General features: G+C 32.9%; 3 protein-coding genes across 5 annotated transcripts; 1 reads left to right on the top strand and 2 right to left on the bottom strand.

The window, feature by feature from the left end:
- Nucleotides 1–2,916: 2,916 nt before the first annotated feature.
- On the top strand, nt 2,917–6,407 carry LOC8279121 (probable ubiquitin-conjugating enzyme E2 16). Its single transcript, XM_002521461.4, has 6 exons — nt 2,917–3,148; nt 3,243–3,346; nt 3,503–3,605; nt 3,736–3,799; nt 5,682–5,770; nt 6,007–6,407. Exons 1-6 carry the CDS (start codon nt 3,119–3,121, stop codon nt 6,100–6,102), a joined length of 486 nt encoding a protein of 161 aa, XP_002521507.1. The 5' UTR covers nt 2,917–3,118; the 3' UTR covers nt 6,103–6,407.
- On the bottom strand, nt 4,978–11,497 carry LOC8261076 (putative disease resistance protein At1g50180). Of its 3 annotated transcripts, none has more exons than XR_007215799.1 (3): nt 8,369–11,497; nt 8,070–8,217; nt 4,978–5,485 (listed from the first exon to the last, which is right to left on the bottom strand). XR_007215799.1 is itself a non-coding variant. In XM_048373917.1 (2 exons), the coding sequence occupies exons 1-2, from the start codon at nt 11,112–11,114 to the stop codon at nt 8,165–8,167; spliced, it is 2,799 nt and encodes a 932-aa protein (XP_048229874.1). In that variant the 5' UTR covers nt 11,115–11,497; the 3' UTR covers nt 7,754–8,164. The 3 variants fall into 3 exon arrangements, 1 of the variants encoding a protein (XP_048229874.1); XR_007215800.1 differs by lacking the exon at nt 4,978–5,485 and adding an exon at nt 7,754–7,924; XM_048373917.1 differs by lacking the exon at nt 4,978–5,485 and having other exon boundaries at nt 7,754–8,217.
- A 125-nt stretch (nt 11,498–11,622) lies between these two features.
- LOC8261075 (protein MAK16 homolog) lies at nt 11,623–16,386 on the bottom strand. Its single transcript, XM_002534967.4, has 10 exons — nt 16,074–16,386; nt 15,500–15,644; nt 15,291–15,400; nt 14,992–15,110; nt 14,786–14,883; nt 13,257–13,344; nt 13,031–13,168; nt 12,777–12,888; nt 12,410–12,552; nt 11,623–12,272 (listed from the first exon to the last, which is right to left on the bottom strand). The coding sequence occupies exons 2-10, from the start codon at nt 15,559–15,561 to the stop codon at nt 12,228–12,230; spliced, it is 915 nt and encodes a 304-aa protein (XP_002535013.1). The 5' UTR covers nt 15,562–15,644; nt 16,074–16,386; the 3' UTR covers nt 11,623–12,227.
- Nucleotides 16,387–17,464: the final 1,078 nt, after the last annotated feature.

Genomic DNA, 17,464 nt, shown 5'->3' with positions numbered 1-17,464 from the left:
AAGTTTATTTTGAAGAACGGCAAATTAGAACAAATTTTTACTATTGATGCTAGATAAACCAACGAAAGCAAAATAATGATGCCAAAAGGAATGAAAGTGAAAGCTGGTGACTGAAAATGAAATAAATTTTGCTTTGTCACAATAAAAAGAAAAAAAAGTAAATGAAAGGTTTAAGTGCTCGAAATTAAAAAAGAAATGCTAATACTTTAATGTTATATAGATTTAAACTATGAATTTGAATTTGTAACAAAATTATTGTTTGGAAATTTGAAACAGATTAATAGTATAAGTTTTAAAGGGTAATTATAAAGATATGGAATTATACCCAAGAATTAACGTTATAAGTTTAAATCTTGAAACTATTTTTTTATTTATTTTCTTTAATGTGGTTGTATTAATTTTAAAGTGGGTTCATATTTATTATTAATAAATTTAAAAAGCCAATAAATAAAAAGTAATTAGCATCTCTCCATCATAGTAGAGATAAATTTATGAGATTTGCATTAAAGAAAAGAAAAATCACTTGTGGTGAAATTTAATAATTAAGTAGGATAAAGTTGGCTTAGGGTATCTCCTCTACCTTGACAATGATAATATATCCTTTTTCTTTTTTTGAGAAGAACAATGATAAATTTTCAAATGATCAACAAGTCAGCAAAATGGTGGGTCTGTTTAGTTTTATCCTGTCAGAAAAATTACAAAAAAAAAAAACAATAGAGAATCAATCTAATAAAATCTATGAATGCTAAATATATGCCAATGAAGATTTTCCTTCCAATGGACACATTGGAGGAGGAAACATTTCCACTAATTAAGGCTAGAATATGCTAATCCTCAAGCTGAAGAAGAAGTCAAAAGGGGTAAGCATATGCCCTTTGCCTTATTAAAAAGATTTGGAAAAAGCAAAGTTGATTTTTTTTTCTTTTTCTTGAAGTGCTTTGCTTCCTTTGTTCAGATAAGAAGGAATTGGATATTAAGCTTAATTGACTTCACTTGTAGTGGAAGAAGCAATTAATTCTTTTTCCTTGTCTTTTCCTTTTATTGTAAAAGGCTTGCTTTATTCTAAAGTTAGTAATTATAGATGATTAATCTTATTCATTTTATAAAAATATTTTGTAAATTTTAATAGATTAATGTGAACTATAAAGTTAAATAAATGATTATTTACAGTCTAATTCATTTTCAATTTAAAATTTAATTACTTTTAACTTTATTCAATTTTAAATTAATATATAATCTAAAAAAATTAATAAAATATAAAAAATCGATGACAAGAGCATTTATTTTTTAGAGTGAAAAGTCTAGAGTTCGAGTTTTATCTTCTGTACCATGTGATTTTTTATTTTTACTTTTACGATAAGTTAGAAAGAATGACTACTCATATTATATAGTCTATATATAAAAAAAAAAAAAAGACTTTACTAGTCTTGAAACATTTAAACTGTTTTAGTTCCATAAAAAGTACAACAAAGCTTGAGAGAGAGAGAGAGAGAGAGAGAGAGAGAGTGACTGTAAACAAAAAAAATAAAAATAAAACAAAAGGTCAGAAAAAAAAGCCCTTTAAAATGGTCATGATTGATTAATTATGCCAGTTGAGGTCAAGACTTCATTAATCAACTGAACCGTAATTCTCATAAATCAAACACACATAATTTATTCAATAAATTATTATAATTAAAGAGAACTAATTTATTCAATAAATTATTATAATTAAAGAGAACTAGTTGTTGCATGCACGACCGTTATTTTTATTAAGGCTTTTGAAATTTAATAATTCTAAATAAAAATTCTTAAATTTTATCTCTAAAATGTTATTTAAAATTTCAGCATGAAAGAGGCAATTAATAATAATTTATAATGATACAATTTTATCTTTGAAATATCATATTATTTGTGAAGTAACATAATTTGGGCTTAATGGTAAGAAAAGTTATAAACTTTGTGAATTTTTGGGATTTTAGCTTAAACTTTAGAAATTATAAAAATAGACACATTTTATAAAATTGGATGCTAATATCCTATTTTGGTCAAAATTAAATTACACGGCAGCTGAATTTGCATTTTTATTTATTTTTATTAAGATAAATTTAATGCAATTTCATTTAAAAGACTAATAACCCTAATAAAAGCTAAAATATTAATCATAGTAGATATTTATGTATGCATATGTATAAGGTATAAGTGGACATGTATGAGGTGTAAATGGGTCCTCAATACTATTGTGAATGCCAACTCAGTTCCTGTGCATTTTAATTTTGACCCAGATAGCTTTCCATTACATTGCATCCAATTTTATAAAATGGACCTATTTTAACAATTTTTAAAATTCTAATTAAAAATATATTAAATTAAAAAATAATAGATTTTTTTAATTATTATTAAGCTTAAAACTTTTAGACAGGAAGACTTTTCATGATTGAGCTTTGCTAAAAAATTATATATATATACATATATAATAAATCTCTTTATATAACAATAATTTTTATATAATAATAAAAAAATTTGATCACAATTTAAAAAAAATTATAAATAGAAATAAATGTTTAACTACAATAAATTAAAAATTTTATTTACAAAATATTTTTATATATAATAATAATATTTGTATATAATTTTTTAAAAATATATTATTGTTACATTTTATTTTTATATATTATTAATTTTCATCAAAATATCTAGATATTATATTTTAGTTTTTATTATTTTACTAATAAAATTATGTATTAACTATAAAATATTTAATAGTAAAACGTTTGTTAAGTTATAATCTCTTATAATCATAATTTTTATTTAATTTATTTATAACCATAATGAGATTGTATTTATATATATATATATATATAAAAGATTTTAAATCTAAGTATTTTTTATTTATAATAAAAGATATACAAAAATTATAAAAGGAAAAGGAAAGAAGGTGGAAATGAAATGAAATCAATACCCTCAAAGAAAAAAAAAAGAGAAAAAGAAATTGGGGTGGGGATATGGGCATGTAAAGTAGTGGGGAACACAAAGAAAGGGAAGAGAAGAGAAGAGAAGAGAAGAGAAAAGGAGAAGGAGGAAGTCACGCTATCTTTGTCCCTTTCATCAACAACACCTCGAACCGATTTAATTAAGCATGACCAGCTCCTCTGCCGCCTCCCGCAAGGTTTTTTCTTATCATTATTTTTTTTTTCAATTAATTATTGTGATTTTGAATTGGTGAAATTGAAATGATTTGCTTCTTTTGATGTCGAAATTAGGCACTGAGTAAGATAGCTTGTAATCGGCTCCAGAAAGAACTGGTGGAGTGGCAGGTCAACCCTCCTTCTGGTTTCAAACACAAAGTCACCGATAATCTCCAAAGGTGTTTCTTTTGTGTTTTGTTTTTTTTTCTTTCTTTCTTTTGATTATGCTTGATGAAACCAAGGAAACATACAGATTAATTTACCCAGTTCTTGTTTTTGTTTGTTTGGGAATTTTTTGATTGTGAATTTATTTTTAAAAACAATTATAAAAAAAGATGGGTAATAGAAGTAATTGGAGCACCGGGGACCCTTTATGCTAATGAGACTTACCAGCTTCAAGTTGACTTCCCTGAGCATTACCCCATGGAAGCTCCTCAGGTCTATCCTTTATATTTACGTTATTACATTTTATTGGATTGCCTGTTATTTTCCCCCATTTTTTTAAACATAGCTTCCTTTTTCTTTTTTCCTTTCAAACTAATTTTCTTTTGGCTTTATTTAAAAACAGGTTATTTTTCTTCATCCAGCTCCACCTCACCCTCATATTTATAGCAATGGCCATATTTGTTTAGGTAAATTTTATTTTTTCCTGGCTATTTTGCATTACTCACTTCCATTCTTTTTTTTTTTTTTTTTTTTTTTGGGTTTTTGGTTGCTGTTGTATCTTGATAATTGTGGCCCACTTTTGCTTGGAGGATTTATGCTCTTTTCTATTTTGTCTATTGTGGATGAGATGATTGTATTCACTGGCGTGTAGAAAAATGAATGTAGTGGTATTGCTTCAAGTTGATTTTTTGTTTCTTGAGAAAGAAATAATAATAAAAAGGAAATCTTTGTTAATAAAGTTTTCTATTTCATACATGGTCAATGTGGCATACATGTAGATTGTTTTTCGCTAATTTTGAATGTTCCTGATTGTTTGTAGGAAAGTGTGGTTGACAAAGCTAAATTAAATCTCTAAGTTTCCTGTGAAAGTATATATTCTGTTCTGTCTTGTGTTTGACTCTAATGACTGCTATGATATCGTTTTGTTATCAGGATTTTCTTTGTTGAAAGCAAAATAATTTTTCTAATTTAATTGAAAAGCCAGAAAATGAGATATTCTCTTGTAGAATATTTATAAAACAAACTGAGCCTAGACCTTGGATTTTAATGAGACTGATGAAGATGAAATGGCCTTTAGCTAGTGTATAGCAATTATTTCTATAAAAGATTGTTTGATTACTGGGAAAGATGGTGGAACGAAATGAAGGAATTTCAATTCCACATATAACTGCCTTCAGTTTGCTGCTAAATTATTCAATTTCTAGCATAGCTTCCACAACTAAAGTTTAGTGAAGTCTGCATGTTTTTTCATTAAGAACCTGAAATAATTTTTTTTTTTTCCTCTTTTCTTGTTCAGTTTGTAGTGGAGGTGCATGTTTTGGAATTTAATTTGGGTCTTTTAATTTTTTTTTATTTATTTTAAACATACTGATTTTGAATCTTAAACTGAGAAAATCTAGATTTACATGGAATTAGCACCTAGTGTTTCTCATTTCCTTAAATTATCTTCCACCTCATCCCTTTCTTTATTGCAATCTCGTAGTTGTTAAAGTTGACATGATGTGTCTTTTTCATGGTCATTGTCTCATAAATGAAATTGTGCGATTTCCTACTGTATCAATGATTTGCTGAAGGCTGCTTTATGCTGCCACTTCTGAACATCTATATTTAAACTTCTAGTCATGTTAAGCAAGTCTATAACAATGTAACTGAGTAGAAACTCTGGTATATGAGGGAACTGTCCATTTCACTTTTTTACTTCTTGAAATTATTTTGGTGCTTTAACTTTTCTGTCAATTTCTATTAACAAATTATCATGATTTATCTGATGAATCGGGAGTCTCACAAAGTTTTGGCTTACGATCTTTTTTCTTAAAGCAAAGTTCTTGACAAATAAAATATAGTAGATATAGCTTTGGAAGAAAGTCCTAGATTACATTGTTGTATACCTGCCCGAACAGTGGCATGGATGAGTGCTTTTACAGGAAAGTGACAGATGTTGTGCATGGAAATTAGCTTGCAAAAGATCCAAATTTAAATGATATTTATTAGGTGATTTTGCTGGTGCAAATTTTAATAAAACCAGAGATTATGGAAGGAAATAACTGAGGAAAGGGTTGAAACTTCCAGTGAATATTCCTACCTCCCAATGGTCATGCTGGAAAATGCTGCTTTATGATTGATCTCCATGTAGCATGCTGATTTTGTAGATCCTGGAAATCATGAGCATTAATTAGATTACATATTCTGCGAAGGCATTGAAATCTTGTGTTTTATACCATAAAACATGTACTGTGTGACAAGCAAGAATCCTTTTTCTTTTTCCATCCCATTATGATGGCATCAGTCTTAAATTGGCAGTTTGTTATCTTTATAGCAAAACTGACAATTGATTGTAACTGAGTGCAGATATATTATATGATTCATGGTCCCCTGCGATGACTGTTAGTTCTGTCTGCATCAGCATTCTCTCAATGCTATCAAGCTCAACTGTGAAGGTTCGATCTCATGGTCAATTTCATTTTTGTGCTTAATTACCTTCATTCTCTAGTAAAATAACAAGGCATAGTGTGCTGCAATTTCCTTTATCCTTTTAGAAGTAAGAAGGCGATTATGTTTATTCTTCTATAATATGATGAATTAAATGATGAACCATGAACCAGAGAGGATTGGGCCTCTGAAGTCGATTCATTTTGCTTTCACTAATATCATGTTAAATGGTTATGGCTTGCAGCAACGCCCGGAAGACAATGATCGATATGTAAAGAACTGTAGAAATGGCAGATCTCCAAAGGAGACTAGGTGGTGGTTCCATGATGATAAAGTGTAGTAAATGAGGCATCTTGATGCACATTAATTCAAATAATCATAGTGAAGCCTTTTTGTTGAAAGGACAATGTAAACATAAGGAGAAGCATTCTGAAAAAAAAAAAATCATTCTGAATGCACATAGCCTCCTGTAAATGGCGATGCCTGGTGTGTAAAGAAAGAGGAACAATGTGCTTTTAGTTACATGTGAGGAACAAACCTGGTTCTCTAGTTACATTACAAGGTAGATCATTGGTGCTTTGTAAGACGCTGCACACAATTGAAACTGTTAAATCCTTATGTAATAATTTCCCGACTCTTTTCTTCCTTTCCCCTTCTGGTTTTAGTTTGGCGGTACTCCGGAGGGTTCCTTATTCCCCTACCATCAGCAACAGGTAGATTTCAAATCTATGGGTGTAAAGTTGTTGCATTTTCCCGTCAGTTGTATAGGCATATTTTGTTTGATCCCTTCTCATCTTCTCTGCCTTAAGTTGACAAATAATTACGAGTTTCAGAACCATAAGATTACCAGTTTGAGTTGGTGATTTTTGGCCGAAAGGTTAAACCTTTGGAGGATTATGCTTATATGTGCGCTATTTTAAGCTCCCACTAAACAGACCGTGCAAAGCGAGCTTGACATACTGCGAATTCATCCTTGTAAAAGAGAAGGCACGGGTGCCTTGGGGACGTGTGTGTGTGATTAGCAAATCAATGTCGAGCAAAATGAAGTTTCTATCGCCATTATGCTTGCAGGATATGAACGAGTTTGTTAGTATAGTTAATTTTACTCGTGACCTATAGATATGCCCTAATTGGAATAGTGGAAGCACATCTACTTGTGCTGTGCAGTTGCATTCTATAATTCCGACTTCAGACAAAAATCGTATGTGTATTTTCCACATTCCTTAATCCATAGCAATGCAGATTTCTTTTTTCTTTAAAAATAAAGAAAAGGGCATTTTAATTCTACGCTGAGATCAAAACAAACAAATTTTGTTGAAGCATGTTGGAAACGTTAACATTACGTGGGGCAATTTCTTGCCTTCATTCGGGAGTCTGCTTGGGGTTGGGAGGGCATAAGCAAGCTGAGTCGAGTGGACTCACCATGCTAGGCTGGAGCTCGAGTTGATTACTAGATTTAAAACAAAATCTGAATTTCGACCCTCGAGCTCAATTGAATTTTATTTTTGAAATTCCAGCTTGATTTATAAAATACTTGAAAAATTCTTGAAATCAATTTCATAACTTAAATTTTTCTAATAATCTTAAAATTAAATATAATTAGGTTTAGTCGAGTTAAAATTCTAAATATATTTTATAATAATGATATAGTTTAGACTCGGTTATACTTGTACAAGTATCTTTCAGATAGAGTATTAAAGAGTTTGAAGTCGGCTTGACAGACAATTCAAATAGGTCAAGCTCAATTAAAACTGAATCAACTTTGAATAGCTTTCGGATTGGCTTGAGTTATTCACACCCTACTTGGGGAGACGAGGAAAAAAGATGAACAATAGTTCCTTTCTTTCCAGGCAAAATGGATGGGTCCCTGCTACTGAAATAGAGACGATCAATATTCGTCTAAAAAAGAAAATGGATATACACACCATGCTCCTCTCGAGTTTCGAGGCCCTCATGGCATGAAAAATATAATAATATGTGAATGAAACTCCTTACTTGAAATATGTTATGTTCTTTTTCATCTTTATAATGTGTGCTCCCCACAGAAAACTGAGGCTTGGTTAAGCATTAGACTTGGAGAAATCAGTGTATGAGATAAAAGAATTTCTATCATTTTCCACCTTAATTCCAAGGGCCTCTCCGATAACTTGGCAGGAATATATCTGCCAGGTAGAGCCAATCTCTTTTAGATTAACAAGTTCCTGTATCAGTCATGTCAGGTACTCTCTACCCTACCACACAACACTTGAGTTGCATATGAGAATGTGATCAACTAAACGCAGTCTTGTTTAGGTAAATCTCACTTACATTTTTGGGCCTCCATCTTTAGGATGTCTATGCACCGAGAGGAACAAAAGGAACAACCTTCGAACAGAATTTGTCTGGCATTGTTTACAAAACCTTCAGTAAGATGAAGTGTCTTCCATGCCAAACATTGTACTGGCAGCTGAAGCCCCTGAAACACATAACAAATATAGAATGTCAGGACCCTTTTACAACTGCAATATTTTAGTCATGCTTTTTCTCTGTCACCCTCCAAAGGAATCCAGCCTAAATGAGGAGGCTCAATGAGAAAAATGAAGTGGTCATTATAAAATTTAGCTTACCATTTCCTAATATATCAGTGGTTGATTTGATTACCGGTGCTTGTTTGAATTCCAGCAGGTCTTCATTTCGAAGCCTGTACTCGAACAATAATGGCATTCCTAATATCTTTAGTTCTTTGAGGGTGGTCACAAGCTTCAATCCTTGAGGAATTCTTTCTAGTTTTTGACAGCTACTTATCACTAAATGCTTGAGTCTTGGCATTGAGCGTTCTTCCACTATCCACTCCTCCAATTCTTCCAGAAAGTTAAGTCTCAAAGTTTCCAAGCGAGGAAAGCCTTCTGTAGTGAAAGTAAGTTCCCTGCAAGTGTATGATCGTTTACCCAAAACAAGCATTCTCAGGTTTGGCAACCTCTCCAGCAGAGCAATTGAATCTTTCTGAAGGTGTGAGTAATACAAGGTTAGTTTCAAGAGGTTAGGTGGGAACTGGCGTGGGTTGGGTAACGTCTCCATCCTTCCGTAGAAACACAATTTGAGGAGATGATCATACTGAGAAAACTGCATCCACATAGGAAATGCTTCATTTTGGGATTGAAGCATTAGAGACAACGACTGTAGGTGGTGCAATCTTCCTATCGATGAGATGACCAACCTCACCTTTTCTCCAGATAATTCGCCAATCCCCAGTTGTCGAAGATTAATCATGTTGGATAGCCCACCTTCTTCTATCCAGCTTCCAGCCTCTATATATGGTAGAGTCTGTAGATTAGTTAAGGTATCCATTCTCAGATGCCCACTATCTGGAGAATCAAATGGAGTATAGAGGAGTAAATGTCTTAAGTACACCATCTTCCATATCACATTGGGTATCCTCTCAAGAAAGCAACTGTACCTCAAATCCAATGTTTGCAGATGCAGTAAGTTCCCAATGGATACTGGAAGTTCTTCTAAATTTGTCTTCTTCAATCCTAAATACCTTAGTTGTACAAGGTAACCTATGGTACTTGGTAGGCTAGAATTACGCACGCCATCCAGAACTAGAACCCTTAGTTGCTTAAAGTTCTTGTAAAAATCCAATTTCTTCTCTACTGTAAATTTCAAAGTGTAATCATGTCCTAGGAATGTAATTTTTATTTGATTGGTAACAATTTTCACATTATGCTCTTCATTGAAGAGCAGAAGAGAGCGTGAGTGAGAGGCAGAATATTTCAAGAAAGCATACTGATCATAACAAGAATGTATAGCATGCCTTCGAGATTTACTGAATTGAGATGTAGATGTGTGTACCTTGTTCCTATGATGAATCTCTAGGAAATTTTCTTCTCTCCCATTTGAAATAGAGAGGTCTCTGAGAAGATCATGGATGCGGAGTGTTTTCACCCTCCCAAGAGAGCTAATTCGGCCCACTTGAATCATGCATCTCTGGATCAACTCATACAAGCATTTCTCAGCAACACTTTCTGCTGTTTCTTCCCCTTCTAATGGTAAAAAGCCTTCTGCAACCCACAGGTGGATTAATTTTTCTCTCTGAATTGAAACATCTTCTGGGAAAAGTCCCAGGTAGAGAAAGCAGGACTTTAGGTGCAGAGGCAAATCATTGTAGCTTAGTGCTAAAACTGCAGCAGTTCGATCTTCTCCTCTAATTAAGTGCCAACTGATGTTATGAAGCACTCGCCGCCATTCCTCTGGTGAGTTGTTTTGTCTAGACAATAAACCTCCAAGCACTACCACTGCCAGAGGCAGACCACCACATTTTACTACAATGTCCCGTCCAAGTTTCTCCAACTCCGAGGGCAAACGATTCCTTCCAGGAAATGCCTTTCTTCGGAGCAACTCTAAACTTTCTTCTTCTGTCAGGATCCGCGGCTCGTGGGGTTCGCATCCTGGTCCTGCATGTAAAGCCACCTCCTTGTTTCTGGTGGTGAGCAATATCTTGCTTCCATTCTTTCCATGGGGAAACGCAGTTTTTACGCCGTCCCAAGCCTCCATGCTCCATATGTCATCAAGAACCACTAGATATCTCCTTTCTTCCAGGAATTCAGACAGTATCTTCAACAACTCTTCCTCTTTCAGCTTTTCCATATTTTCCATCTCCTCCTTGTTGAGCGCATTTGCATCCATGATAATTCCTTGCAGAATCTCCCTTCTCCTATAATCTTTTGAGACGTAAACCCAAGCTTTACAATCAAAATGATACTTGACATCGTTGTGAGTGTATAGTTTCTTCGCCAAGGTTGTTTTCCCCAAACCGCCCATTCCTACAATGGAAACTACACTCCGCCTGTATTCCAAACTAGTTAGCTTTTCAACCAAAACTTTTGTATCTTCTACGAGCTCAATAACATCATCTTCCTCGATAAGAGGTGACGGTTGTCTCCACCATTTCAGCCTCTCGTTCGCGGCATTCCCCTCTCCTCCCTCGCTGTTAATGCTTACCACACCATAAGTTTCTCGCCTGCTAGATATTTCCTGGATCCTTGATCGGATACTCGCAATCTTCCTTCCAACCTTGTACAGGTCTATTGGTTTGGTGATCAAGTCTCGTTTACGATGAGATGCTGCTTTAGAGATGTATGCGTCGATTACTTCCTCTGCATCATAGGCAACATCTCTAATTTCAGAAACCCAGTTCCGTACCAATTCATTACTTCCTTGCTTCGCATCTGCATCCTTCAAGAAGCTTTGCATCCACTTCAATTCGTTTCTCAGTTGCTGAACCTTCTCGCTCACCCCGTCTAGGTGACCTGCTTCTTGTGCAAGTATGTTTGTTAGTTTTTCCACAACAATTCCTACTGCAAACTCAGCCATCTTTATTATCTCTACTCTTGTTATAGGATCAAAAGTTTAAATCTCTGATCTTCTTTGAACACAATATCTCTCTCAGAGATGAAGCATTCCTCTTGTTTTTTCTCTTATGAATGGATTTCTGCGGTCAACACGTTTCACGTATAATTTAGTTTCAGGTCACCATGAAGATTCCTTGATTAATCCATTTGGGACGACTTTTGGCTTACAAAGTCGTCTACAGCTTTGGTAACACCTAATATGGACCTCATATTCATATTCAAACTATTCTATTTGGAATTTTTGTTTAGTTTCAGTTTTTCTCTTTTTTCTTTAAACTATTCAAAAATATACAAACCGAATAAACCAAATTTTTCTAAAAATATAAACTAAATCGAACTGACTGAATTATCAAATGGTTTGCTTTTCTTTTTACAATTTTGCTCACCCCTAGTCATTATGATACTTTTACTTTGAAATCATATGATCACATATATAAGCATACGAAATGATGATTGTATCACAACCAAAATACTAAACGAAGGCTACACATGACTATTATCTCTGCATTCCTGACACAAGCCAAACCAAGTCCGGAATACATAACCAGCATAAATAATGTCAGCACCAACACCATTTTGTTCCTCTCATTGCATAATTGTAATACTCCCTAGGAATACAAGGGCAAAAAAAGAACACAGAACTATGAAGAATTGTTATGGTCACTGTGACTCTTTTAGTAAATAAATAAAGCCACTATAAAAGACTATATTACTCTGAACATGTTCATCAAGATCTAGCCATGTCTCAGGACAAATAAAACTCTAGTAAATGTAGTTCAAAATTCTATTGGGAATCAATTAAATGTTGAAGCCCTTACACGGGCGGTTTCTGTACTGGTAAATCTCTGTCATTGAAGAAAAATAGAAGTGAAGCTCCAGAAACCAAATTCTGGATCATGTCTTCCAGGGGACAGCTGTGAAAGCAGAACAAAGTGAGGGGGGCAGAAGGTTAAGCATGTCAATTAGCATTCAAAATTTTGCATGGCGTTGAGGAGCTTCTTTTTGCCAAGTACACTTTTCACCATAATCTACAGTAAAAAGGGTCGTCTCACAAGATGAACCAGAATTTTAGCACTCAATGAACTGCCTTTTGCCTTTCAGAAGCATCTTCATGCTCAACCTAACCGAGAAAAAAATATATATATAAATCATGATAATAAGGAGACAAATTTGAGATAATTAGAATTCGAAGAAAAATGTGGAAATCATGCGAGAAATGGAATTTCCACGGCAAACCATGCTTACTGTAACCCTCACCTCAACAATTACTCTTGCTTTCTTCTTCAATTTAGCACCAGGTTCATCTTTACCATGCTTTCTTGAAGCCAAATCAAATTCACTTCTAACTCTAATGTGACCAACTTTTCCATTTGTTTCAGCATCATCACCATCCTCTCCAGCTATATCAACATGAATCCAGTCGTCAATCCATGAGTTCTTAGGTTCATTTTTATTAGATATCCATTGCAAATAGCAAATGGGATTGTATTATCACATGGTGTCATGAAAGATTCTTCTCAAGGTATATAGCAGATATATAAGATGCATGTGCAAGCATAGAGCACGCATTAGCAGGTAGGATTTGAATTCTTCTTTGCAAAACAAAATCCAGTAAAATATTTACCATCATCAGCATCAAATGCATCCGCATCACTGATTCCAAAGCCACCAAAATCTTCAATATCTTCCTCTTCAAGGTCATCATAACCCTCAACGTATTCCACTACAGGTTCCTCCTAATTCCAATTATAAATACAAGGAATTTTAACAATCAAAAAATATCTCCGTGAATAAGTATCATGCACAAAGAACACAGTATAATGATTATTTTAACATCAAAAAGAGAAATAATTATAGTTTCATGAAAACTAAATCCACCTCCTCTTCTTCTTCTTCTTCATCAGCAACTTGCAGATTATCCAGATCAAGTAGTTTATTGAATTTATCAGCAGGATAATTGTATATGTCACCATAAACTCCTTTGTTAAGGCGTTCCAGCAATTCTTTTTCGATACTCTGCAGGCAAAAAATTAACTCCATTACATACAGCTATCCAAATAAACAGTATAAGTAAAATATGAGCACCATTAGCTTGAAGCTTAACCTTCTCCAACACGGCTGCCTTTTCAGCCTTCTCCTCTCTTCTAGCCTCTCTTTTTCCCACCATCCTTGGAGCTGTAACTATTTTTTCCCTGTATAGTGACCAAAGAAGACATAAATGATAAACATGCTTATAAGTTCAGTTTAATCTAAGAGCTTATGACTAGGCTCAACTTTTTAATATAAGAGCTTATGACTAGGCTCAACTTTTTTAGCTTCAGAAGTCAAATCATGCCCAGCTTAAAGAAAATTCATTTTAAGCATGCATCAATTTTGTAATTCTTCTAATGATTGATAGAGAAAATATAAACCAACTTCGTATGGAAGTGTGGCATTTCAGAATTAGCTTCAAATATGAACTCTATACAGAATGTATTGCAAATATCAACCCAGGCTTTCAAGCTTTCATACTGAGCTTGATCCTGTGCTTGTTTGCTAAATTATCCGCTCTATCGCTTGACTATGACTCCTTTTATCAAACAGAAAGGAGTTGATCTCCCAAGCAACTTACTTGCTTACTGCTCAGTGGACCCCTGTAAGCCTAAAGATGTCACAACTAAATCAATCTCAATTATAATTGGGGGGAATGTTCATGAAGGCAATTGGCAAAAAATTTAAGAAAAGAAGAATCCAACTTCAGAAAAGAATCAAATAAAATTTTGTTTACAGATTACCAGCGACTTGGACAAGAGATAACAGCTCTGGGTTAAAACCATTGAAAGGTTGTAAACAGTAGCATTTCACATGCTGGCAATTAACCATATTCTTTTCTCAAACAAAAATGATCAGTATCGTAATCACTTGCTCCTTAATGAGAGAAATGTAAGCAATTACTTCTTCATGAAAACATGTAGACCTATGAAAACCTATGCATGATTTCTCTCTGATAGTCAGGAGATGGAAGCTAAATAAAAATATAAAAATGTAAATACTGGGGACAAGGAAGAAGCAGCAGGAGGAGAGTTGCCTTTTGGATTCTAAACTTTTTTTATTTTGCTTATGCTGCTAAAGCTTTTATCATAAGAATTGCTCAATGGCATTCATCATGATCCTGTAAATTCTTCCTGATCCAGTTAAATGCCAACTATTGAAGCTGGGACTAGAAAAAATGGAACCAAAAGCTAGATGAAAACATATCAGATCAAGGGTCAAAGATAAAACTCCTAGATGATCACCATAAAGAAACCCTTTTAAGTTGAAGTGGCAACTATTCCCGCATAATAAAAATAACAATACGAGCGCACATAACCATTACAACTATCATTAGAAGAAGCAAAAACTACTAGCTTTAGACCCATCTTTCATGGGCTCAAGGATTATTAAATGTAAAGTAGAAGCAACATGTAACTGTTATGTTCCATGTTATATAAAGACATCAAGCTAAAGTAGAAAATCACAAAAAGAAAAATAAAAAAAATTGGACAACAAACAAGCTAGTGTACTAGAAACCCAACATTTGCAAATCATCATCCCGCTTCTTAAGAAAGTAATAATAGAAAGAAGAAACAATTGAGGGCACAGCAAGGGGCTGACCTTGTCTTCAAAGCAAGCTTTCTCATCCGAATGCGCATCTGAGTCATTTTGGTCAATCGTTGCTTTACTTTGTGGACTAGGAGCTTAGGCCAATACATCTGGCAATAAAAATAGCAAATTGAAATAGACTTAAAAAAAAAAAAGAGAACTTTAGAGCTTATACATTAAAACTGCAATGTATAATTAGATCAATGTCAGGCAGATACCAGATGTTTGTCAATAATCTCAAGCGCCTTTTCATAATTTCTAGGCAGCTTAACTCTTTCCCACAATGCATTTGGCTTGTGAGCCCTTTCTATAGTCTTCATATAGAGATAGAAAACTCCTATACAGCAGCACAGCAAAAATGTCACAAATTGGAGAAGTGTCATTTACAAATATACATACTTTGCATATGTAAAAGCCACATAAAGGAAACTAAGAATCATTTATAATAAATATGTTCAAATTCTCAACTAATCACATGCACAAATTATTATGGGATAAATGAAAAATAAAGAATTACCATCATGATCACGAATAGTGGCATATCGGCTATTAGCTAGAGGGCAAGAGCTTCGATTACAAACACCAGTCACATTGTAGGGGTTTCTACAGAAATTACCAGTTGTAATTCTGGAAAAGAAAAGGACCAAATTCCAGAACCTTAATAATAATCCAAAGTGAAAGAAACGTGCAAATGGAGAATTAAGAGCCTTAGAAAAATAAACCTACTTGGCCATGAAACTGCAGTGATTGTGCCTGATAACCTGCCATATGACCTCATCGTGCTGCATCCTTTAATTAGACTATGATTGAAACTCTTACTTCTTCTTATGGATTGATTAAGTGAAAAAATACGCTTAATTTCACCTTATTTCTGCAGGTGCAAGAATTTCAGCATCGTTACAAAAGTGTCAAAACCACAAGTCCATGATAAGTGAAAATTAGAATCTTCATAAATATTTAATCTTTAAGAAGTGTTAAACTACGGAAGTGGGATGAATCATCTTCCCATAAAAGAAAATAGAATCTCTACTTTCGAAAAGCTAGATATAAGGACCAAAACAACTGATTGTTCAACAACAAAACAAAAAGATCATTCCAAACAGATAGCTCAATGAATTAGATACATAATCAAAATGCGAAAAGGGGTAAAATTAAAGAGACCAAACTATGAATTTGAGTTTCAGTTTGAATCAAACCGAATTGTTAGACAAATTTCAGCCAAATAGAATCAAAAAGGGGAAAAAGAAAACAACAAGAAGCTAATGATGTGAAAGAATAAAAATAAGTACAAGAAAGTGACCTTGATTGGTAGTGAGCATAGAAGAAGAAACACAGAGCGAGTCCTTGAGCCACTGGAGATGAAGCTCAAGCACTCCTCTTCGCTTTTGCTGCTTCTCTGTTAAGGTGAGACTCGCACAGTTGGAAGAAGCGAAACACTACCACCCCTCTGTTAGCTCCTCTTCTTCTTCTACGAATTGAGGGCAGGTGCTTTAGTTTCTTCCGATGGTCGAAACGGCCGGCTGCTTCACTGGAGAGGGAACCGCCAGAGGTGAAACCAAATATTAGGTTTTGGTTTTAGTTTCAGTTAACCTGTGCAAAAACTTGAAAGAGTTATTAAGTTTCAAGAAGTTACTATTTAAACTATGATAAATTACTAAAACCCCCCTTGAGTTAATAAAAATATACTGATTGATGCCTATTTTTCATGAATATATTAATATAATTAGGAACGGCAATAATTTATTTAAAAAATTATTTTATTATTCAAATTCGTTTCAAATCTGAATAGAAATACTTGCATACTAATTTATTCGATTATAATCTGATTAATTAAATAACTATTAAATATATTTATAAATATTTAAATTGGTATCAGACTTTCTATCCATTTATATATATATTTATATAATTGAATAGATATTTATTTACTGAACCTTTTATAATAATTAAATTTTAAAATATATCAATAAAAATTAATGTAGAAAAAATATAAAATCAATTTTAAATATTTACATTAAATATTCAATATGTTAATACAATCCAAAGTATAAATTTAATAAAATTTAATATAATCGGATTTGAGGAATATGTATTAAGGTTCAACCTAAATCCGATACAGATAATAAAATTAAATTTTAAACTCATTTATTATTATCTAAATATATTTTATTACAGTTCGGTCGGTCAGATACCTGAAAATAACTGAGTGTAATACTCTTCTTGAGTTTTTTTTTTTATAAGGACAGTGACAAATGAACAAAATCCTATTTAGTTACCTTTATATAAATTTATATCAAATATAGTTAATATATTATTTTTAAATTTAGAATAATTATTTAATTAATAACATAATATATTGTATTAATTATTACGAAATTATTATAATAATTTAAATATAATATATTACACTTATATGTCAAAAATTATGTTAAGAAAAAAATTATATTTTGTTAATAACACTCGTGAAGATTAATTTCCCATTAAGTTTCAACAAAAAAAAAAAAAGAAGGTAAGATTCTAATACTTATCAGTAATAAGATTCCTCTAATACCAAGGGTGGCAATCTTCTTCTTCTTCTTCTTCAATTATATTATCTTTCACTAAATAAGAAAAGAATTATAATAAGCAATATTTGGATATTAGCTTGAGTTTAAATAATAAATTTAATCAAATTCAAATTGAGGTTTAAAT

Source organism: Ricinus communis, chromosome 5 (assembly GCF_019578655.1).
Source record: "Ricinus communis isolate WT05 ecotype wild-type chromosome 5, ASM1957865v1, whole genome shotgun sequence".
NCBI classification, from domain to species: domain Eukaryota; kingdom Viridiplantae; phylum Streptophyta; class Magnoliopsida; order Malpighiales; family Euphorbiaceae; genus Ricinus; species Ricinus communis.
Note: the sequence above shows the minus strand (reverse complement) of the source record. Positions and strands in the feature narration are given on the sequence as shown.